This window comes from Triturus cristatus, chromosome 12 (assembly GCF_964204655.1).
Source record: "Triturus cristatus chromosome 12, aTriCri1.1, whole genome shotgun sequence".
NCBI classification, from domain to species: domain Eukaryota; kingdom Metazoa; phylum Chordata; class Amphibia; order Caudata; family Salamandridae; genus Triturus; species Triturus cristatus.
This window is the reverse complement of record NC_140595.1, coordinates 6,550,018-6,570,267: the sequence shown is the minus strand read 5'-3', so window position 1 is coordinate 6,570,267 and position 20,250 is coordinate 6,550,018. Positions and strand designations below refer to the sequence as shown.

Here is a 20,250-nt window from a genome sequence, read left to right as displayed (position 1 = left end):
CCTGGCTCACAGGACGGTCTGCCCTCATCCTTCCCTCCCCCTGGGCTCTAGCCTGCGTCGCTCTCCCTGGCTCACAGGATAGTCTGCCCTCGTCCCTCCCTCCCCCTGGGCACTAGCCTGTGTCACCTCCTTGGCTCACAGGACGGTCCGTCCTCTTCCCTCCCTACCCCTGGGCACTAGCCTGCGTCGCCCTCCCAGGCTCACAGGACGGTCCGCCCACGTCCCTCCCTTCCCAAGGGCACTAGCCTGTTTCGCCCTCCCTGGCTCACAGGACGGTCCGCCCTCGTCCCTCCCTATCCCTGGGCACTAACCTGCGTCGCCCTCCCTGGCTCACAGGATGGTCCGCCCTCGTCCCTCCCTCCCCGTGGGCACTAGCCTGCGTCGCCCTCCCTGGCTCACAGGACGGTCTGCCCTCGTCCTTCCCTCCCCCTGGGCACTAGCCTGCGTCACCCTCCCTGGCTCACAGGATGGTCCGCCCTCGTCCCTCCCTCCCCCTGGGCTCTAGCCTACGTCGCCCTCCCAGGCTCACAGGATGGTCCGCCCTCGTCCCTCCCTCCCCGTGGGCACTAGCCTGCGTCGCCCTCCCTGGCTCACTGGATGGTCTGCCCTCGTCCCTCCCTCCCCGTGGGCACTAGCCTGCGTCACCCTCCCAGGCTCACAGGACGGTCAGCCCTCGTCCCTCCCTACCCCTGGGCACTAGCCTGCGTCGCCCTCCCAGGCTCACAGGACGGTCCGCCCACGTCCCTCCCTTCCCAAGGGCACTAGCCTGTGTCGCCTTCCCTGGCTCACTGGATGGTCTGCCCTCGTCCTTCCCTCCCCCTGGGCACTAGCCTCCGTCGCCCTCCCTGGCTCACGGGATGGTCCGCCCTCAAACCTCCCTCCCCTGGGCACTAGCCTGCGTCGCCCTCCCTGGCTCACAGGATTGTCTACCCTTGTCCCTCCCTTCCCATGGGCACTAGCCTTCGTCGCCCTCCCAGGCTCACAGGATGGTCCGCCCTCGTCCCTCCCTCCCCATGGGCACTAGCCTGTGTCGCCGTCCCTGGCTCACAGGACGGTCTGCCCTTGTCCTTCCCTCCCCCTGGGCTCTAGCCTGTGTCACCCTCCCTGGCTCACAGGATGGTCTGCCCTCGTCCCTCCCTCCCCCTGGGCTCTAGCCTGCGTCGCCCTCCATGGCTCACAGGATGGTCTGCCCTCAGCTCTCCCTACCCCTGGGCACTAGCCTGTGTCACCCTCCCTGACTCACAGGATGGTCTGCCCTCGGCCCTCCCTACCCATGGGCACTAGCCTGCGTCACCCTCCCAGGCTCACAGGACGGTCTGCCCTCGTCCCTCGCTCCCCATGGGCACTAGCCTGCGTCGCCCTCCCTGGCTCACAGGAGGGTCTACCCTCGTCCCTCCCTTCCCATGGGCACTAGCCTTCATCGCCTCATTGGCTCACAGGATGGTCCGCCCTCCTCCCTCCCTTCCCATGGCCACTAGCCTTCGTCACCCTCCCAGGCTCAGAGGATGGTCTGCCTTCGGCCCTCCCTACCCCTGGGCACTAGCCTGTGTCGCCCTCCCAGGCTCACAGGACGGTCCGCCCTCGTCCCTCCCTCCCCCTGGGCACTAGCCTGCGTCGCACTCCCAGGCTCACAGGACGGTCCGCCCTCGTCCCTCCCTTCCCATGGGCACTAGCCTTCGTCACCCTCCCTGGCTCACAGGATAGTCCGTCCTCGTCCCTCCCTTCCCATGGGCACTAGCCTTCGTCGCCCTCCCAGGCTCACAGGATGGTTCGCCCTCGTCCATCCCTCCACGTGGGCACTAGCCTGCGTCGCCGTCCCTGGCTCACAGGACGGTCTGCCCTTGTCCTTCCCTCCCCCTGGGCTCTAGCCTGCGTCGCCCTCTCTGGCTCACAGGATGGTCTGCCCTCGGCCCTCCCTACCCCTGGGCACTAGCCTGCGTCGCCCTCCCTAGCTCACAGGACGGTCCGCCCTCGTCCCTCCCTCCCTGTGGGCACTAGCCTGCGTCGCCGTCCCTGGCTCACAGGACGGTCTACCCTCGTCCCTTCCTTCCCATGGGCACTAGCCTTCGTAGCCCTCCCTGGCTCACAGGATGGTCCACCCTTGTCCCTCCCTTCCCATGGGCACTATCCTTCGTCGCCCTCCCAGGCTTACAGGATGGTTCGCCCTCGTCCCTCCCTCCCCGTGGGCACTAGCCTGCGTCGCCATCCCTGGCTCACAGGACGGTCTGCCCTCATCCTTCCCTTCCCCTGGGCTCTAGCCTGCGTCGCTCTCCCTGGCTCACAGGATGGTCTGCCCTCGTCCCTCTCTCCCCCTGGGCACTAGCCTGTGTCACCTCCTTGGCTCACAGGACGGTCCGTCCTCTTCCCTCCCTACCCCTGGGCACTAGCCTGCGTCGCCCTCCTAGGCTCACAGGACGGTCAGCCCACGTCCCTCCCTTCCCAAGGGCACTAGCCTGTTTCGCCCTCCCTGGCTCACAGGACGGTCCGCCCTCGTCCCTCCCTATCCCTGGGCACTAACCTGCGTCGCCCTCCCTGGCTCACAGGATGGTCCGCCCTCGTCCCTCCCTCCCCGTGGGCACTAGCCTGCGTCGCCCTCCCTGGCTCACAGGACGGTCTGCCCTCTTCCTTCCCTCCCCCTGGGCACTAGCCTGCGTCACCCTACCTGGCTCACAGGATGGTCTGCCCTCGTCCCTCCCTCCCCCTGGGCACTAGCCTGTGTCACCTCCTTGGCTCACAGGACGGTCCGTCCTCTTCCCTCCCTACCCCTGGGCACTAGCCTGCGTCGCCCTCCCAGGCTCACAGGACGGTCCGCCCACGTCCCTCCCTTCCCAAGGGCAATAGCCTGTTTCGCCCTCCCTGGCTCACAGGACGGTCCGCCCTCGTCCCTCCCTATCCCTGGGCACTAACCTGCGTCGCCCTCCCTGGCTCACAGGATGGTCCGCCCTCGTCCCTCCCTCCCCGTGGGCACTAGCCTGCGTCGCCCTCCCTGGCTCACAGGACGGTCTGCCCTCGGTCTTCCCTCCCCCTGGGCACTAGCCTGCGTCACCCTACCTGGCTCACAGGATGGTCTGCCCTCGCCCCTCCCTCCCCCTGGGCACTAGCCTGTGTCACCTCCTTGGCTCACAGGACGGTCCATCCTCTTCCCTCCCTACCCCTGGGCACTAGCCTGCGTCGCCCTCCCAGGCTCACAGGACGGTCCGCCCACGTCCCTCCCTTCCCAAGGGCACTAGCCTGTTTCGCCCTCCCTGGCTCACAGGACGGTCCACCCTCGTCCCTCCCTATCCCTGGGCACTAACCTGCGTCGCCCTCCCTGGCTCACAGGATGGTCTGCCCTCGTCCCTCCCTCCCCCTGGGCACTAGCCTGTGTCACCTCCTTGGCTCACAGGACGGTCCGTCCTCTTCCCTCCCTACCCCTGGGCACTAGCCTGCGTCGCCCTCCCAGGCTCACAGGACGGTCCGCCCACGTCCCTCCCTTCCCAAGGGCACTAGCCTGTTTCGCCCTCCCTGGCTCACAGGACGGTCCGCCCTCGTCCCTCCCTATCCCTGGGCACTAACCTGCGTCGCCCTCCCTGGCTCACAGGATGGTCCGCCCTCATCCCTCCCTCCCCGTGGGCACTAGCCTGCGTCGCCCTCCCTGGCTCACAGGACGGTCTGCCCTCGTCCTTCCCTCCCCCTGGGCACTAGCCTGCGTCACCCTCCCTGGCTCACAGGATGGTCCGCCCTCGTCCCTCCCTCCCCCTGGGCTCTAGCCTACGTCGCCCTCCCAGGCTCACAGGATGGTCCGCCCTCGTCCTTCCCTCCCCGTGGGCACTAGCCTGCGTCGCCCTCCCTGGCTCACTGGATGGTCTGCCCTCGTCTCTCCCTCCCCCTGGGCACTAGCCTGCGTCGCCCTCCCAGGCTCACAGGACGGTCCGCCCACGTCCCTCCCTCCCCGTGGGCACTAGCCTGTGTCGCCTTCCCTGGCTCACTGGATGGTCTGCCCTCGTCCTTCCCTCCCCCTGGGCTTTAGCCTGCGTCGCCCTCCCAGGCTCACAGGATGGTTCGCCCTCGTCCCTCCCACCACGTGGGCACTAGCCTGCGTCGCCGTCCCTGGCTCACAGGACAGTCTGCCCTTGTCCTTCCCTCCCCCTGGGCTCTAGCCTGCGTCACCCTCTCTGGCTCACAGGATGGTCTGCCCTCGGCCCTCCCTACCCCTGGGCACTAGCCTGCGTCGCCCTCCCTAGCTCACAGGACGGTCCGCCCTCGTCCCTCCCTCCCTGTGGGCACTAGCCTGCGTCGTCGTCCCTGGCTCACAGGACGGTCTACCCTCGTCCCTTCCTTCCCATGGGCACTAGCCTTCGTAGCCTTCCCTGGCTCACAGGATGGTCCGCCCTCCTCCCTCCCTTCCCATGGGCACTAGCCTTCGTAGCCCTCCCTGGCTCACAGGATGGTCCACCCTTGTCCCTCCCTTCCCATGGGCACTAGCCTTCGTCGCCCTCCCAGGCTCACAGGATGGTTCGCCCTCGTCCCTCCCTCCCCGTGGGCACTAGCCTGCGTCGCCATCCCTGGCTCACAGGACGGTCTGCCCTCATCCTTCCCTCCCCCTGGGCTCTAGCCTGCGTCGCTCTCCCTGGCTCACAGGATGGTCTGCCCTCGTCCCTCCCTCCCCCTGGGCACTAGCCTGTGTCACCTCCTTGGCTCACAGGACGGTCCGTCCTCTTCCCTCCCTACCCCTGGGCACTAGCCTGCGTCGCCCTCCTAGGCTCACAGGACGGTCCGCCCACGTCCCTCCCTTCCCAAGGGCACTAGCCTGTTTCGCCCTCCCTGGCTCACAGGACGGTCCGCCCTCGTCCCTCCCTATCCCTGGGCACTAACCTGCGTCGCCCTCCCTGGCTCACAGGATGGTCCGCCCTCGTCCCTCCCTCCCCGTGGGCACTAGCCTGCGTCGCCCTCCCTGGCTCACAGGACGGTCTGCCCTCTTCCTTCCCTCCCCCTGGGCACTAGCCTGCGTCACCCTACCTGGCTCACAGGATGGTCTGCCCTCGTCCCTCCCTCCCCCTGGGCACTAGCCTGTGTCACCTCCTTGGCTCACAGGACGGTCCGTCCTCTTCCCTCCCTACCCCTGGGCACTAGCCTGCGTCGCCCTCCCAGCCTCACAGGACGGTCCGCCCACGTCCCTCCCTTCCCAAGGGCACTAGCCTGTTTTGCCCTCCCTGGCTCACAGGACGGTCCGCCCTCGTCCCTCCCTATCCCTGGGCACTAACCTGCGTCGCCCTCCCTGGCTCACAGGATGGTCTGCCCTCGTTCCTCCCTCCCCGTGGGCACTAGCCTGCGTCGCCCTCCCTGGCTCACAGGACGGTCTGCCCTCGTCCTTCCCTCCCCCTGGGCACTAGCTTGCGTCACCCTACCTGGCTCACAGGATGGTCTGCCCTCGCCCCTCCCTCCCCCTGGGCACTAGCCTGTGTCACCTCCTTGGCTCACAGGCCGGTCCGTCCTCTTCCCTCCCTACCCCTGGGCACTAGCCTGCGTCGCCCTCCCAGGCTCACAGGACGGACCGCCCACGTCCCTCCCTTCCCAAGGGCACTAGCCTGTTTCGCCCTCCCTGGCTCACAGGACGGTCCACCCTCGTCCCTCCCTATCCCTGGGCACTAACCTGCGTCGCCCTCCCTGGCTCACAGGATGGTCCGCCCTCGTCCCTCCCTCCCCGTGGGCACTAGCCTGCGTCGCCCTCCCTGGCTCACAGGACGGTCTGCCCTCGTCCTTCCCTCCCCCTGGGCACTAGCCTGCGTCACCCTACCTGTTTCACAGGATGGTCTGCCCTCGTCCCTCCCTCCCCCTGGGCACTAGCCTGTGTCACCTCCTTGGCTCACAGGACGGTCCGTCCTCTTCCCTCCCTACCCCTGGGCACTAGCCTGCGTCGCCCTCTCAGCCTCACAGGACGGTCCGCCCACGTCCCTCCCTTCCCAAGGGCACTAGCCTGTTTCGCCCTCCCTGGCTCACAGGACGGTCCGCCCTCGTCCCTCCCTATCCCTGGGCACTAACCTGCGTCGCCCTCCCTGGCTCACAGGATGGTCCGCCCTCGTCCCTCCCTCCCCGTGGGCACTAGCCTGCGTCGCCCTCCCTGGCTCACAGGACGGTCTGCCCTGGTCCATCCCTCCCCCTGGGCACTAGCCTGCGTCACCCTCCCTGGCTCACAGGATGGTCCGCCCTCGTCCCTCCCTCCCCCTGGGCTCTAGCCTACGTCGCCCTCCCAGGCTCACAGGATGGTTCGCCCTCGTCCCTCCCACCACGTGGGCACTAGCCTGCGTCGCCGTCCCTGGCTCACAGGACAGTCTGCCCTTGTCCTTCCCTCCCCCTGGGCTCTAGCCTACGTCACCCTCTCTGGCTCACAGGATGGTCTGCCCTCGGCCCTCCCTACCCCTGGGCACTAGCCTGCGTCGCCCTCCCTAGCTCACAGGACGGTCCGCCCTCGTCCCTCCCTCCCTGTGGGCACTAGCCTGCGTCGCCGTCCCTGGCTCACAGGATGGTCTACCCTCGTCCCTTCCTTCCCATGGGCACTAGCCTTCGTAGCCTTCCCTGGCTCACAGGATGGTCCGCCCTCCTCCCTCCCTTCCCATGGGCACTAGCCTGCGTCGCCCTCCCTGGCTCACTGGATGATCTGCCCTCGTCCCTCCCTCCCCGTGGGCACTAGCCTGCGTCACCCTCCCAGGCTCACAGGACGGTCAGCCCTCGTCCCTCCCTACCCCTGGGCACTAGCCTGCGTCGCCCTCCCAGGCTCACAGGACGGTCCGCCCACGTCCCTCCCTCCCCGTGGGCACTAGCCTGTGTCGCCTTCCCTGGCTCACTGGGCGGTCTGCCCTCGTCCTTCCCTCCCCCTGGGCTCTAGCCTGCGTCGCCCTCCCAGGCTCACAGGATGTTTCGCCCTCGTCCCTCCCTCCACGTGGGCACTAGCCTGCGTCGCTGTTCCTGGCTCACAGGACGGTCTGCCCTTGTCCTTCCCTCCCCCTGGGCTCTAGCCTTCATCACCCTCCCAGGCTCACAGGACGGTCAGCCCTCGTCCCTCCCTACCCCTGGGCACTAGCCTGCGTCGCCCTGCCTGGCTCACAGGACGGTCCGCCCACGTCCCTCCCTCCCCGTGGGCACTAGCCTGTGTCGCCTTCCCTGGCTCACTGGACGGTCTGCCCTCGTCCTTCCCTCCCCCTGGGCACTAGCCTTCATCGCCTCATTGGCTCACAGGATGGTCCGCCCTTCTTCCTCCCTTCCCATGGGCACTAGCCTTTGTCACCCTCCCAGGCTCAGAGGATGGTCTGCCTTCGGCCCTCCCTACCCCTGGGCACTAGCCTGTGTCGCCCTCCCAGGCTCACAGGACGGTCCGCCCTCGTCCCTCCCTCCCCCTGGGCACTAGCCTGCGTCGCCCTCCCAGGCTCACAGGACGGTCCGCCTTCGTCCCTCCCTTCCCATGGGCACTAGCCTTCATCACCCTCCCTGGCTCACAGGAAAGTCCGCCCTCGTCCCTCCCTTCCCATGGGCACTAGCCTTCGTCACCCTCCCAGGCTCACAGGATGGTTCGCCCTCGTCCCTCCCTCCACGTGGGCACTAGCCTGCGTCGCCGTCCCTGGCTCACAGGACGGTCTGCCTTTGTCCTTCCCTTCCCCTGGGCTCTAGCCTGCGTCACCCTCCCAGGCTCACAGGACGGTCTACCCTCGTCCCTCCCTTCCCATGGGCACTAGCCTGCGTCGCCCTCCCTGGCTCACAGGATGGTCCGCCCTCGTCCCTCCCTCCCCCTGGGCTCTAACCTGCGTCACCCTCCCAGGCTCACAGGATGGTCTGCCCTCGTCCCTCCCTCCCCCTGGGCTCTAGCCTGCGTCACCCTCCCTGGCTCACAGGATGGTCTGCCCTCGTCCCTCCCTCCCCCTGGGCTCTAACCACCGTCACCCTCCCAGGCTCACAGGACGGTCAGCCCTCGGCCCTCCCTCCCCCTGGGCACTAACCTGCATCGCCCTCCCTGGCTCACAGGACGGTCCGCCCTCCTCCCTCCCTTCCCATGGGCACTAGCCTGCGTCGCCCTCCCTGGCTCACTGGATGATCTGCCCTCGTCCCTCCCTCTCCATGGGCACTAGCCTGCGTCACCCTCCCAGGCTCACAGGACGGTCAGCCCTCGTCCCTCCCTACCCCTGGGCACTAGCCTGCGTCGCCCTCCCAGGCTCACAGGATGGTCCGCCCACGTCCCTCCCTCCCCGTGGGCACTAGCCTGTGTCGCCTTCCCTGGCTCACTGGACGGTCTGCCCTTGTCCTTCCCTCCCCCTGGGCTCCGGCCTTCGTCACCCTCCCAGGCTCACAGGACGGTCAGCCCTCGTCCCTCCCTACCCCTGGGCACTAGCCTGCGTCGCCCTGCCTGGCTCACAGGACGATCCACCCACGTCCCTCCCCGTGGGCACTAGCCTGTGTCGCCTTCCCTGGCTCACTGGACGGTCTGCCCTCGTCCTTCCCTCCCCCTGGGCACTAGCCTTCATCGCCTCATTGGCTCACAGGATGGTCCGCCCTTCTCCCTCCCTTCCCATGGGCACTAGCCTTCGTCACCCTCCCAGGCTCAGAGGATGGTCTGCCTTCGGCCCTCCCTACCCCTGGGCACTAGCCTTCGTCGCCCTCCCAGGCTCACAGGACGGTCCGCCCTCGTCCCTCCCTCCCCTGGGCACTAGCCTGCGTCGCCCTCCCAGGCTCACAGGACGGTCCGCCCTCGTCCCTCCCTCCCCTGGGCACTAGCCTGCGTCGCCCTCCCAGGCTCACAGGACGGTCCGCCCTCGTCCCTCCCTCCCCTGGGCACTAGCCTGCGTCGCCCTCCCAGGCTCACAGGACGGTCCGCCCTCGTCCCTTCCTTCCCATGGGCACTAGCCTTCGTAGCCCTCCCTGGCTCACAGGATGGTCCACCCTTGTCCTTCCCTCCTCCTGGGCTCTAGCCTGCGTCGCCCTCCCTGGTGCAGAGGGTGGCGGTCTGGCGGAGGGTCTGCCCAGTCCACTCACCTGGAGTAGCGGCGATCGGCCTCGCAGCACCGGCGGCAGATGATCAGCAGCCCCGAGAGGATGACCAGCGTGCCCCCGATGAAGACGGAGAGCAGAACGAGGAGGAGAACGTAGCCATCCTGCGTGCCTTCGTCGCTGGGGGCGGCCTGCGAAGAGAGAGAGGGGGAAAGGGATCAGCGCACTGCCACGCAGCACTGCATGCCACGGGGGCCACTGCACTGCCAGAGACATCTCGCAGCGTAGGAAGGTCCGGTACCGAGAGAGACACTGCACTGCATGCCAGTGCCCGGAACTACAGCAGACACTGCACTGCGCATCAGTGCCTTGAACTAAGGGAGACACTGCTCTGTGTGCCAATGCCTGGAACTAAGGCTGGCACTGCACTGCATGTCAGTGACTGGAGCTAAGGCAGACACTGCACTGTGTGTCAGTGCCTGGAACTACAGCAGACACTGCACTGTGTGTCAGTGCCTGGAACTACAGCAGACACTGCACTGTGTGGCAATGCCTGGAAGTAAGGCTGGCACTGTACTGCATGTCAGTGACTGGAGCTAAGGCAGACACTGCACTGCGTGCCAATGCTTGGACCTAAAGCAAACACTGCACTGCATGTCAGTGACTGGAGCTAAGGCAGACACTGCACTGTGTGTCAGTGCCTGGAACTATAGCAGACACTGCTCTGTGTGCCAGTGCCTGGAACTAAGGCTGGCACTGCACTGTGTGGCAATGCCTGGAAGTAAGGCTGGCACTGTACTGCGTGCCAATGCCTGGACCTAAAGCAAACGTTGCACTGCATGTCAGTGCCTAGAGCTAAGGCAGACACTGCACTGAGTGTCAATGATTGGAACTAAGGCAGACACTGCACTGTGTGCCAGTGCCTGGAACTACGGCAGACTCTGCTCTGCATGCCAGTGCCTGGAACTAAGGCAGACACGGCACTGCATGCCAGTGCCTGAAACTAAGGCAGACAATGCACTGTGTGCCAGTTCATGAAACTAAGGCAGACACTGCAATGTGTGCCAGTGCCTGGACCTAAGGGAGACACTGTTATGCGTGTCAGTCCTTGGAACCAAGACAGACACTGCACTGCATGTCAGTGCTTGGAACTAAGGCAGACACTGCACTGCGCATCAGTGCCTTGAACTAAGGCAGACACTGCACTGCATGCCAGTGCCTGGAACTAAGACAGAAACTGCACTGCGCACCAAGGGATGCGCTGCACTGCAAGAGACACTGCACTGCACGCAAAGGGGTGGTGCTGCACTGCAAGAGACACTGCGCTGCATGCCAATGGGTGGGTTCAAGGGAGCAACTGCACTGCATGCCAGTGCCTGGAACTAAGGCACACAGTGAACTGCATGCCAAGTGAGACGCTGCACTGCAAGAAACACAGTGCAGCTTGTCAGGGTCTGCAAATAAGGCAGACCCTGCACTGGACGCCAGGAGTCTCAAGCGATCTTCAGGAGTACAGAGCAGAGTTCAGGAATCTAAGGAGATCTTCAGGAGAATAGAGCAGAGTTCAGGAATCTAAGGAGATATTCAGGAGTAGAGAGAAGAGTTCAGGAATCACTGGAGATATTCAGGAGTATAGAGCAGAGTTCAGGAATCTAAGGAGATATTCAGGAGTAGAGAGCAGAGTTCAGGAGTCTAAGGAGATATTCAGGAGAATAGAGCAGAGTTCAGGAATCACTGGAGATATTCAGGAGTAGAGAGCAGAGTTCAGGAGTCTAAGGAGATATTCAGGAGTAGAGAGCAGAGTTCAGGAGTCTAAGGAGATATTCAGGAGTAGAGAGCAGAGTTCAGGAATCTAAGGAGATATTCAGGAGTAGAGAGCAGAATTCAGGAATCACTGGAGATATTCAGGAGTAGAGAGCAGAGTTCAGGAGTCTAAAGAGATATTCAGGAGTATAGAGCAGAGTTCAGGAGTCTCAGGAGATATTCAGGAGTAGAGAGCAGAGTTCAGGATTCACTGGAGATATTCAGGAGTAGAGAGCAGAGTTCAGGAGTCTAAGGAGATATTCAGGAGTAGAGAGCAGAGTTCAGGAGTCTCAGGAGATATTCAGGAGCATAGAGCAGAGTTCAGGAGTCTAAGGAGATATTCAGAGTATAGAGCAGAGTTCAGGAATCTAAGGAGATATTCAGGAGTAGAGAGCAGAGTTCAGGAATCTAAGGAGATATTCAGGAGTAGAGAGCAGAGTTCAGGAGTCTAAGGAGATATTCAGGAGTAGAGAGCTGAGTTCAGGAATCTAAGGAGATATTCAGGAGTATAGAGCAGAGTTCAGGAATCTAGGGAGATATTCAGGAGTAGAGAGCAGAGTTCAGGAATCTAAGGAGATATTCAGGAGTAGAGAGCAGAGTTCAGGAATCTAAGGAGATATTCAGGAGTAGAGAGCAGAGTTCAGGAGTCTAAGGAGATATTCAGGAGTGGAGAGAAGAGTTCAGGAATCACTGGAGATATTCAGGAGTAGAGAGCAGAGTTCAGGAGTCTAAGGAGATATTCAGGAGTAGAGAGCAGAGTTCAGGAATCACTGGAGATATTCAGGAGTAGAGAGCAGAGTTCAGGAGTCTAAGGAGATATTCAGGAGTATAGAGCAGAGTTCAGGAGTCACAGGAGATATTCAGGAGTAGAGAGCAGAGTTCAGGAATCTAAGGAGATCTTCAGGAGCATAGAGCAGAGTTCAGGAATTAAGGGGCATATTAACAAGCCAGGCGTTAAAATTATCGCCACTTTAGCGGCAGAAAACTGCCGCTAAAACGGCGATAATGGGCTTGATAATATGCTCTATGGAATTCCAATTGAAGCCCATGTTAAATGTGAAGGACATCTAACATGGGCTTCAATTGGAATTCCCTAGAGCATATTATCAAGCCCATTATCGCCGTTTTAGCTGCCGCTAATGCGGCGATAATTTTATCGCCTGGCTTGTTAATATGCCATGTTGGACAGCCCACGTGAAGGGCTTGCTCCCTCCCCGCATGACAGGGCCCGAGCCCCGGCCCTCCAGGTGTTACCCACAGAAACAACCCGCACCCCGTCCCCAGACGGGACTCCTGCCCCCGGACCTCTCTGTATCATGGGGCCGAACCACTACCGGCTCCCTCGCCCGGCCCGGCCGCCATCTTGGACACTGCACCACGAGGCCGCGTGGCCTCAGCTCGACCCTAACCCTGGGCCTGGCCAGGCCCCGACATCCCGGCACCACCATCCACCCGGGAGGTGAACGGACCACTTGGCAGGTCGATGGGAGAAAGAAGTGTCGATGGCTCTCCCCCGCCAGGTGCCGATCGCCCCCCAGCTCTCCCGGGCGCTGGCTCCACCCCCCTGCTGGGTGTCTGGACTCCCTCATCCCGGTCCTCCCGACCTCCAAGTGCGAGTGTCCGGACATCAAAGGGCACCAGACCTATAACTGGGGCAGCTCCAGAGCAGGAAGGCAGTTGTATCCTGGAGTCGAGAGACACCGTGAAGAACTCATCCCTGACGGACTACTGGCGCTGCCTTAGCCCTGCCTTGCGAACTATCGTCCTGCCTGCTGGCGCTGCCGCGGCCTTCTGCATCCTCCATCCTCGTCGGGACCTGCTGGCGCTGCCGCGGACCGTTGTAACTACCACCTTCACTGGGACCTGCTGGCGCTGCCGCGGACCGTTGTAACTACCACCTTCACTGGGACCTGCTGGCGCTGCCGCGGACCGTTGTAACTACCACCTTCACTGGGACCTGCTGGCGCTGCCGCGGACCTTTGTAACTACCACTTTCACCGGGACCTGCTGGCGCCGCCGCGGCCCGTCCATCTAGAACGCCGAGCTCGAGGATTGTGAGCTATCCATCATACCATCTTAGCTACCAGATTGGTATCAAGACTGTCCCGCTACCCCCTTTCCCAACCAAGAGACTAGAATCGAGGGGACCCCTGAGTCCTGACCTCCTTGTACCATTCTATCGTACCTAAAGATTGCTTATAAAGAACGTCAAAACCTTATCTTTGCGTGGTGCACATCTGTGGGGGGGAAGTTACTCGTCTGTACGATCGCTGGAGACGGCTCTCCCCGGAGACCTCTCCCCTTGTCCTCGGCCGACCCTCCCGGTCCGTCTTACATTGGTGGCCAGCGGCGCGATCCGAATCAACGCATAATCGTACAGAGAGTAGCTCACCCCACGACGAAACCACAATGTCAACCAAAGAGAGCGGATCCACCGAGAAATTCCAGATGGAGAAATTGGAAGAGTACAGCCATCGTGAATTGAAACAATTCTGCATTGAACTAGGCATTGCTACCACCGGCCTGAGTACCAAAGACGATTTCAAGCACGCCATTGAGTCGTGGGCAGAAACCGGGGCCGCCAGATCCCCGGACCAAAACATTGCAGCATCAGAGAGGAACACCACGGCTCCCGAGGAGCGAAGAACGGGTCTCTCGCAGGAAGAGATCCAAGAGAGAGAAAAAAGCAGACTACATGAGCTAGAAATGGCACGGCTCAAAATGGACGGTGAACTAAAATTAGCCGAACAAAAACTGAACCTAGAACATCTGCGGCTCCGAGAAGAACGGGAAGAAAAACAGAGGCAGAGAGAGCTCGAAGAAAAGAGATTAGCGTACGAACACGAGCGTAAACTGGCAGAAATAGACCTACGGAAGCAGAACAAAGAACTGGAGGTGCCTGAGCGACCGCGCACCCCGGGAGCGACAGAAAAGAAAGTCCACATCCCCAAGGATGTCGTTCGAGAGTATGTCCGAGAGGACGACATACAACAGTGGTTCAAGGCCAACGAGATCGCCATGACCTCCCACCGGATCGATCGAAGTGACTGGGGAGCCGGTCTATGGGGGAGGTTCGTCAATGAAGGCCGCGATGCCCTGTTACAGCTCCCAGACCATCTGATGTCATCCTATGACCACATGAAGGCTGCCCTCCTCACCCGATATGGGCTCACACCCGAAATGTACCGCCAGAGGTTCCGAGACTGCACCCGGATCCCGGGTACAACTTGGGTGGAATATGTCAACTATTTCAGCCGAGCCTTCGAGGGTTGGATCAAGGGAAGCCACGTAACGACCTACGAGCAACTTTTTAATCTCATGGTGTGGGAGCACCTCTCTAACAACTGCTTCGTCGAGCTCAGGCAGCACCTCCTCGACAGTAAATTGACTGACCCACGGCAACTCGCCGCCGAAGCTGACCGGTGGGAAAGCACCCGAGTGGGCCGGAGAGGGCCGCACGAACAGAACCGGAACAACCAAGGTCAGCACCGTCCCCGAGGAGGAGGAGGAGGCCAGGGACGAGGAAGAGACACCGTCCCGGCCGCTCCCGCTGCCAGCACCCCGCCCCCGGCCAGCCGGGGCAACCCCCCGATGCGCCCGGGGTTCCGAGCCAATGTCACGTGTCACCGATGCCAGCGAGTCGGCCACTACGCCAATGACCCGAACTGTCCACTGAACCAAACTCCGAGGCCCCGCCAGGTAGCTGCCGCCGCCCTGGGGGGAGAACAAATCTCCGAAGAACAGGAAGAATACGAGCAGGAACAACAAGAGTGGGAACCGGCCGCCATGGTTCTAGCGTGCCTAGGGGGAAGAGACATGGTCCCGCGGGCTCCCCTACCCGCCAACACCAGAAAATATAGTCAGTGGGTGAACATTAATGGACGCCGGGCCGAAGCACTACGTGACACGGGGGCCAGTGTGACGGCCGTCCGCTGTCACCTGGTAAAACCAGAGCAGATCCTGCCGAACATTCTCTGCCCCGTCCGTTCAGCCGACAATTCGGAGAGTCTATGTCGGATGGCCTGCGTCCCCTTCGAATGGGGAGGAGTCTCCGGCATGTTGAAGGTGACGGTCCGAGATGATGCCCCCGTGGACTGTCTCCTGGGGAATGATCTTGAGAGTTCCCCATGGGCCGCCGTAGAAAGAAGAGAGCACCTGGGGATGTTGGGCCTCCCGGACTGGGCGTGCGTAACCACCCGGTCCATGGCCGCCTGTGCCATCCCCCGACCAGAAGAACCAGAATGGCCAGCACCTCCTCCCCCGATCGCTCCAGTAGAGGACACCGACCATACCGACCCCCCAGAGCAAACCCCCGAAGGGCTCGCTCAGCCCCAGGACCTTCCCAACCTGGCTCAGTGGCGTCAAGAAGGGGGGCCCACCCAGGAACAGTTCCGTCAAGAACAGAAGACCTGTCCCTCCCTCGAGGGACTCCGCCAGCAAGCCCTCGCCCAGAGCGCAGGGGACACCACCGGAGCCCATTGGATCTATTGGGACAACGACCTATTGTACAGTGAACAGAGAATCGCGGAGTTAGGGGCCAGTCGAGTGCTGGTGGTGCCCCTCCGTTTTAGAGACTTCCTGTTAAATTTGGCCCACGATGTCCCTCTGGCTGGACACCTGGGCCAGGACAAAACCTACAGTCGCCTGGTGACCCACTTTTTCTGGCCAAAGATGAGAAACGACGTCCTCAACCACTGCCGGTCCTGCCCCACGTGCCAGGCCAGCGGGAAGAGCGGCCGCAAACTCAAGGCACTTCTGCAACCCTTCCCAGTTGTCACCACCCCGTTTGAGAGGGTGGGAATAGACATTGTGGGGCCCCTGGACCCCCGTACAGCACAAGGACATCGGTTCATCCTGGTACTGGTGGACCACGCCACCCGCTACCCCGAGGCTGTGCCCCTGCGAACTGTAACAGCCCCGGTGGTCGGCCGGGCCTTAATGGGGATCTTCTCCCGGGTGGGCTTCCCCCGAGAAGTCGTCAGCGACAGAGGCACAAACTTTATTTCGAAGTATATGAAGTCCCTCTGGCAACAGTGCGGGGTCACCTACCGATTCACGACCCCCTATCACCCTCAAGGAAACGGACTCGTCGAGCGGTTCAACCGCACGCTCAAGGGAATGATTGGGGGATTGGAAGAGCCCCTCCGTCGCCAGTGGGATGTACTACTTCCGTGCCTCCTCTTCGCCTATCGAGAAGTTCCCCAGAAGTCCCTCGGCTTTAGCCCTTTCGAACTCTTGTACGGGCACCCTGTGCGAGGGCCCCTCAGCCTAGTCAAAGAAGGTTGGGAGATGGCCCCCCTAAAGACCCCTCCAGACGTCTTCAAGTACCTCCTGACCCTACGCAATCAGACCAGGCGATTCAGAGAAATGGCGAAAGCGAACCTTGAGGCCAGTCAGGAGGACATGAAAAAATGGTACAATCAAAATGCCTCCTCCATCGAATTCGAACCTGGCCAACAAGTGTGGGTGATGTCCCCCACCGAACCATGTGCCTTGCAGGACAAGTGGACGGGGCCCTTCAAAGTGGTCGAACGCAAGAGCCCCGTCACCTATCTCATCGATATGGAATCTCCACGGAACCCCCTCCGGGTCCTCCACACCAACAGACTCAAACCCCACTTTGTGCGCTCGGAGCTCAGCCTCCTGATGGCTACAGACAGTGGAGCAGAAGAAGACTCCGAGCCTCTCCCTGATCTCCTGAAGACTCGTGAGAAAGATGGTTCCGTGGACGGGGTCCGGCTCTCCGATGCCCTTACCCCGGAACAGCGCCAAGGCTGCCGGGACCTCCTGCTGCAGTTTTCTACCTTGTTTTCCCTCACCCCAGGGGTCACCCCCTGGTGCTTGCACGACGTGGACACTGGGGACAGTCCCCCTATCAGACACCGGGCGTACCGCGTACCAGATCGGGTACGGGCCTGCATCCAAGAGGAGGTATCAAAGATGCTCACGCTCGGGGTCATCGAGCCCTCGGACAGCCCCTGGGCCAGCCCGGTCGTGCTGGTCCCCAAAGCTGCTGCCCCCGGCACCACTCCTGAGCTCCGATTCTGCGTCGACTATCGGGGCTTGAATGCTGTCACCAGAACCGACGCTCATCCCATCCCCCGAGCGGATGAACTGATCGACCGCATGGGGGCTGCCCGCTACCTCAGCATCTTCGACCTGACAGCGGGCTACTGGCAGATCGGTCTCACACCCCGGGCCCAAGAACGATCCGCTTTTTCTACCCCCGATGGCCACTACCACTTCAAAGTCATGCCCTTCGGCATGAAGAATGCCCCAGCTACCTTTCAGCGACTGGTGAACCAGGTCTTGGCGGGGCTCGAGGAGTTCAGCGCCGCCTACCTGGACGATATCGCTGTGTACAGCCGCCACTGGTCCGACCACCTCCACCACCTCCGAGAGGTCCTGCAGGCCCTCCAACGGGCCGGCCTCACAATCAAGGCCAGCAAGTGCCAAATTGGTCAGGGGTCCGTGACCTATCTCGGACACCAGGTGGGAAGCGGTCTGGTGGCCCCTCTGCAACTCAAAATCGCTGCCATCCAGTCCTGGCAGCCTCCAGTCACGCAGACCGAGGTCCGAGCCTTCTTGGGGCTCACCGGCTACTACCGGCGGTTCGTGAGGGACTATGGCAGCATTGTGGGGCCCCTCACGGGACTCACATCCAAAAACCACCCGAAGAAGGTCAACTGGACCCCAGACTGTCAAGCGGCCTTCGAGAAGCTGAAAGCCGCCATGTGCACTGCCCCTGTGCTTCAGGCCCCCGACTACAGTCTGGAATTCATCGTACGAACAGATGCCTCCGACCATGGCATCGGGGCGGTCCTCTCCCAGCTGAACTCCGAGGGACTTGACCAACCGGTGGCCTTCATCAGCAGACGCCTCCTGGCCCGAGAACAGCGCTGGAGCACCATCGAGAGGGAGGCCTTCGCAGTGGTGTGGGCCCTCAAAAAGCTCCGGCCCTATCTCTTCGGTACCCACTTCCGGGTGCAAACAGATCATCGACCCCTGCAGTGGCTAATGCAGATGCGGGGGGAAAACCCCAAACTATTGCGTTGGTCCATCTCCCTGCAGGGGATGGACTTCACTGTGGAACATCGACCGGGCCAAGACCACGCCAACGCAGATGGCCTGTCACGCTTTTTCCGCCTCGACGAGGAGAGTCCCCAAGAGAATGGGTGACTCTCCCCGCCTTCAGCTGGGGGGGACGCATGTTGGACAGGCCACGTGAAGGGCTTGCTCCCTCCCCGCATGACAGGGCCCGAGCCCCGGCCCTCCAGGTGTTACCCACAGAAACAACCCGCACCCCGTCCCCAGACGGGACTCCTGCCCCCGGACCTCTCTGTATCATGGGGCCGAACCACTACCGGCTCCCTCGCCCGGCCCGGCCACCATCTTGGACACTGCACCACGAGGCCGCGTGGCCTCAGCTCGCCCCTAACCCTGGGCCTGGCCAGGCCCCGACATCCCGGCACCACCATCCACCCGGGAGGTGAACGGACCACTTGGCAGGTCGATGGGAGAAAGAAGTGTCGATGGCTCTCCCCCGCCAGGTGCCGATCGCCCCCCAGCTCCCCCGGGCGCTGGCTCCACCCCCCTGCTGGGTGTCTGGACTCCCTCATCCCGGACCTCCCGACCTCCAAGTGCGAGGGTCCGGACATCAAAGGGCGCCAGACCTATAACTGGGGCAGCTCCAGAGCAGGAAGGCAGTTGTATCCTGGAGTCGAGAGACACCGTGAAGAACTCATCCCTGACGGACTACTGGCGCTGCCGTAGCCCTGCCTTGCAAACTATCGTCCTGCCTGCTGGCGCTGCCGCGGCCTTCTGCATCCTCCATCCTCGTCGGGACCTGCTGGCGCTGCCGCGGACCGTTGTAACTACCACCTTCACTGGGACCTGCTGGCGCTGCCGCGGACCGTTGTAACTACCACCTTCACTGGGACCTGCTGGCGCTGCCGCGGACCGTTGTAACTACCACCTTCACTGGGACCTGCTGGCGCTGCCGCGGACCGTTGTAACTACCACCTTCACCGGGACCTGCTGGCGCCGCCGCGGCCCGTCCATCTAGAACGCCGAGCTCGAGGATTGTGAGCTATCCATCATACCATCTTAGCTACCAGATTGGTATCAAGACTGTCCAGCTACCCCCTTTCCCAACCAAGAGACTAGAATCGAGGGGACCCCTGAGTCCTGACCTCCTTGTACCATTCTATCGTACCTAAAGATTGCTTATAAAGAACGTCAAAACCATATCTTTGCGTGGTGCACATCTGTGGGGGGGAAGTTACTCGTCTGTACGATCGCTGGAGACGGCTCTCCCCGGAGACCTCTCCCCTTGTCCTCGGCCGACCCTCCCGGTCCGTCTAACATGCCCCCTAAAGAGATATTCAGGAGTATAGAGCAGAGTTCAGGAGTCACAGGAGATCTTCAGGAGTAGAGAGCAGAGTTCAGGAGTCACAGGAGATATTCAGGAGTAGAGAGCAGAGTTTGGGAATCTAAGGAGATCTTCAGGAGCATAGAGCAGAGTTCAGGAATCTAAGGAGATATTCAGGAGTACAGAGCAGAGCTCAGGAGTCTAAGTAGATATTCAGGAGTATAGAGCAGAGGTTAGGAATCTAAGGAGATATTCAGGAGTATAGAGCAGAGTTCAGGAATCACTGGAGATATTTAAGAGTAGAGAGTAGAGTTCAGGAGCCTAAGGAGATATTCACGAGTAGAGAGCAGAGTTCAGGAATCTAAGGAGATATTCAGGAGTAGAGAGCAGAGTTCAGGAGTCTAAGGAGATATTCAGGAGTGTAGAGCAGAGGTCAGGAATCTAAGGAGATATTCAGGAGTATAGAGCAGAGTTCAGGAATCACTGGAGATATTCAAGAGTAAAGAGCAGAGTTCAGGAGCCTAAGGAGATATTCAGGAGTAGAGAACAGAGTTCAGGAGTCACAGGAGATATTCAGGAGTAGAGAGCAGAGTTCAGGAATCTAAGGAGATATTCAGGAGTAGAGAGAAGAGTTCAGGAATCACTGGAGATATTCAAGAGTAGAGAGCAGAGTTCAGGAGCCTAAGGAGATATTCAGGAGTAGAGAGCAGAGTTCAGGAGTCTAAGGAGATATTCAGGAGTATAGAGCAGAGTTCATGAGTCTAAGGAGATATTCAGGAGTAGAGAGCAGAGTTCAGGAGTCTAAGGAGATATTCAACTGTAGAGAGCAGAGTTCAGGAATCTAAGGAGATATTCAGGAGTAGAGAGCAGAGTTCAGGAGTCTAAGGAGATATTCAGGAGTAGAGAGCAGAGTTCAGGAATCACTGGAGATATTCAGGAGTAGAGAGAAGAGTTCAGGAATCACTGGAGATATTCAGGAGTAGAGAGCAGAGTTCAGGAGCTAAGGAGATATTCAAGAGTAGAGAACAGAGTTCAGGAATCTAAGGAGATATTCAGGAGTAGAGAGCAGAGTTCAGGAATCTAAGGAGATATTCAGGAGTAGAGAGCAGAGTTCAGGAGTC

The 20,250-nt window shown here is 61.4% G+C and overlaps 1 protein-coding gene across 6 annotated transcripts in view; it reads right to left on the bottom strand.

Moving 5' to 3' along the window:
* Window positions 1–20,250, bottom strand: part of CBARP (CACN subunit beta associated regulatory protein) — a 109,384-nt gene that overhangs the window by 36,146 nt on the left and 52,988 nt on the right. For all 6 annotated transcript variants that reach the window (XM_085637802.1, XM_085637798.1, XM_085637803.1 and 3 more), the window contains exon 3: window positions 9,001–9,146. In XM_085637802.1, coding sequence (XP_085493928.1) covers window positions 9,001–9,146 — 146 coding nt within the window. The remainder of the gene's footprint in view (window positions 1–9,000; window positions 9,147–20,250) is intronic.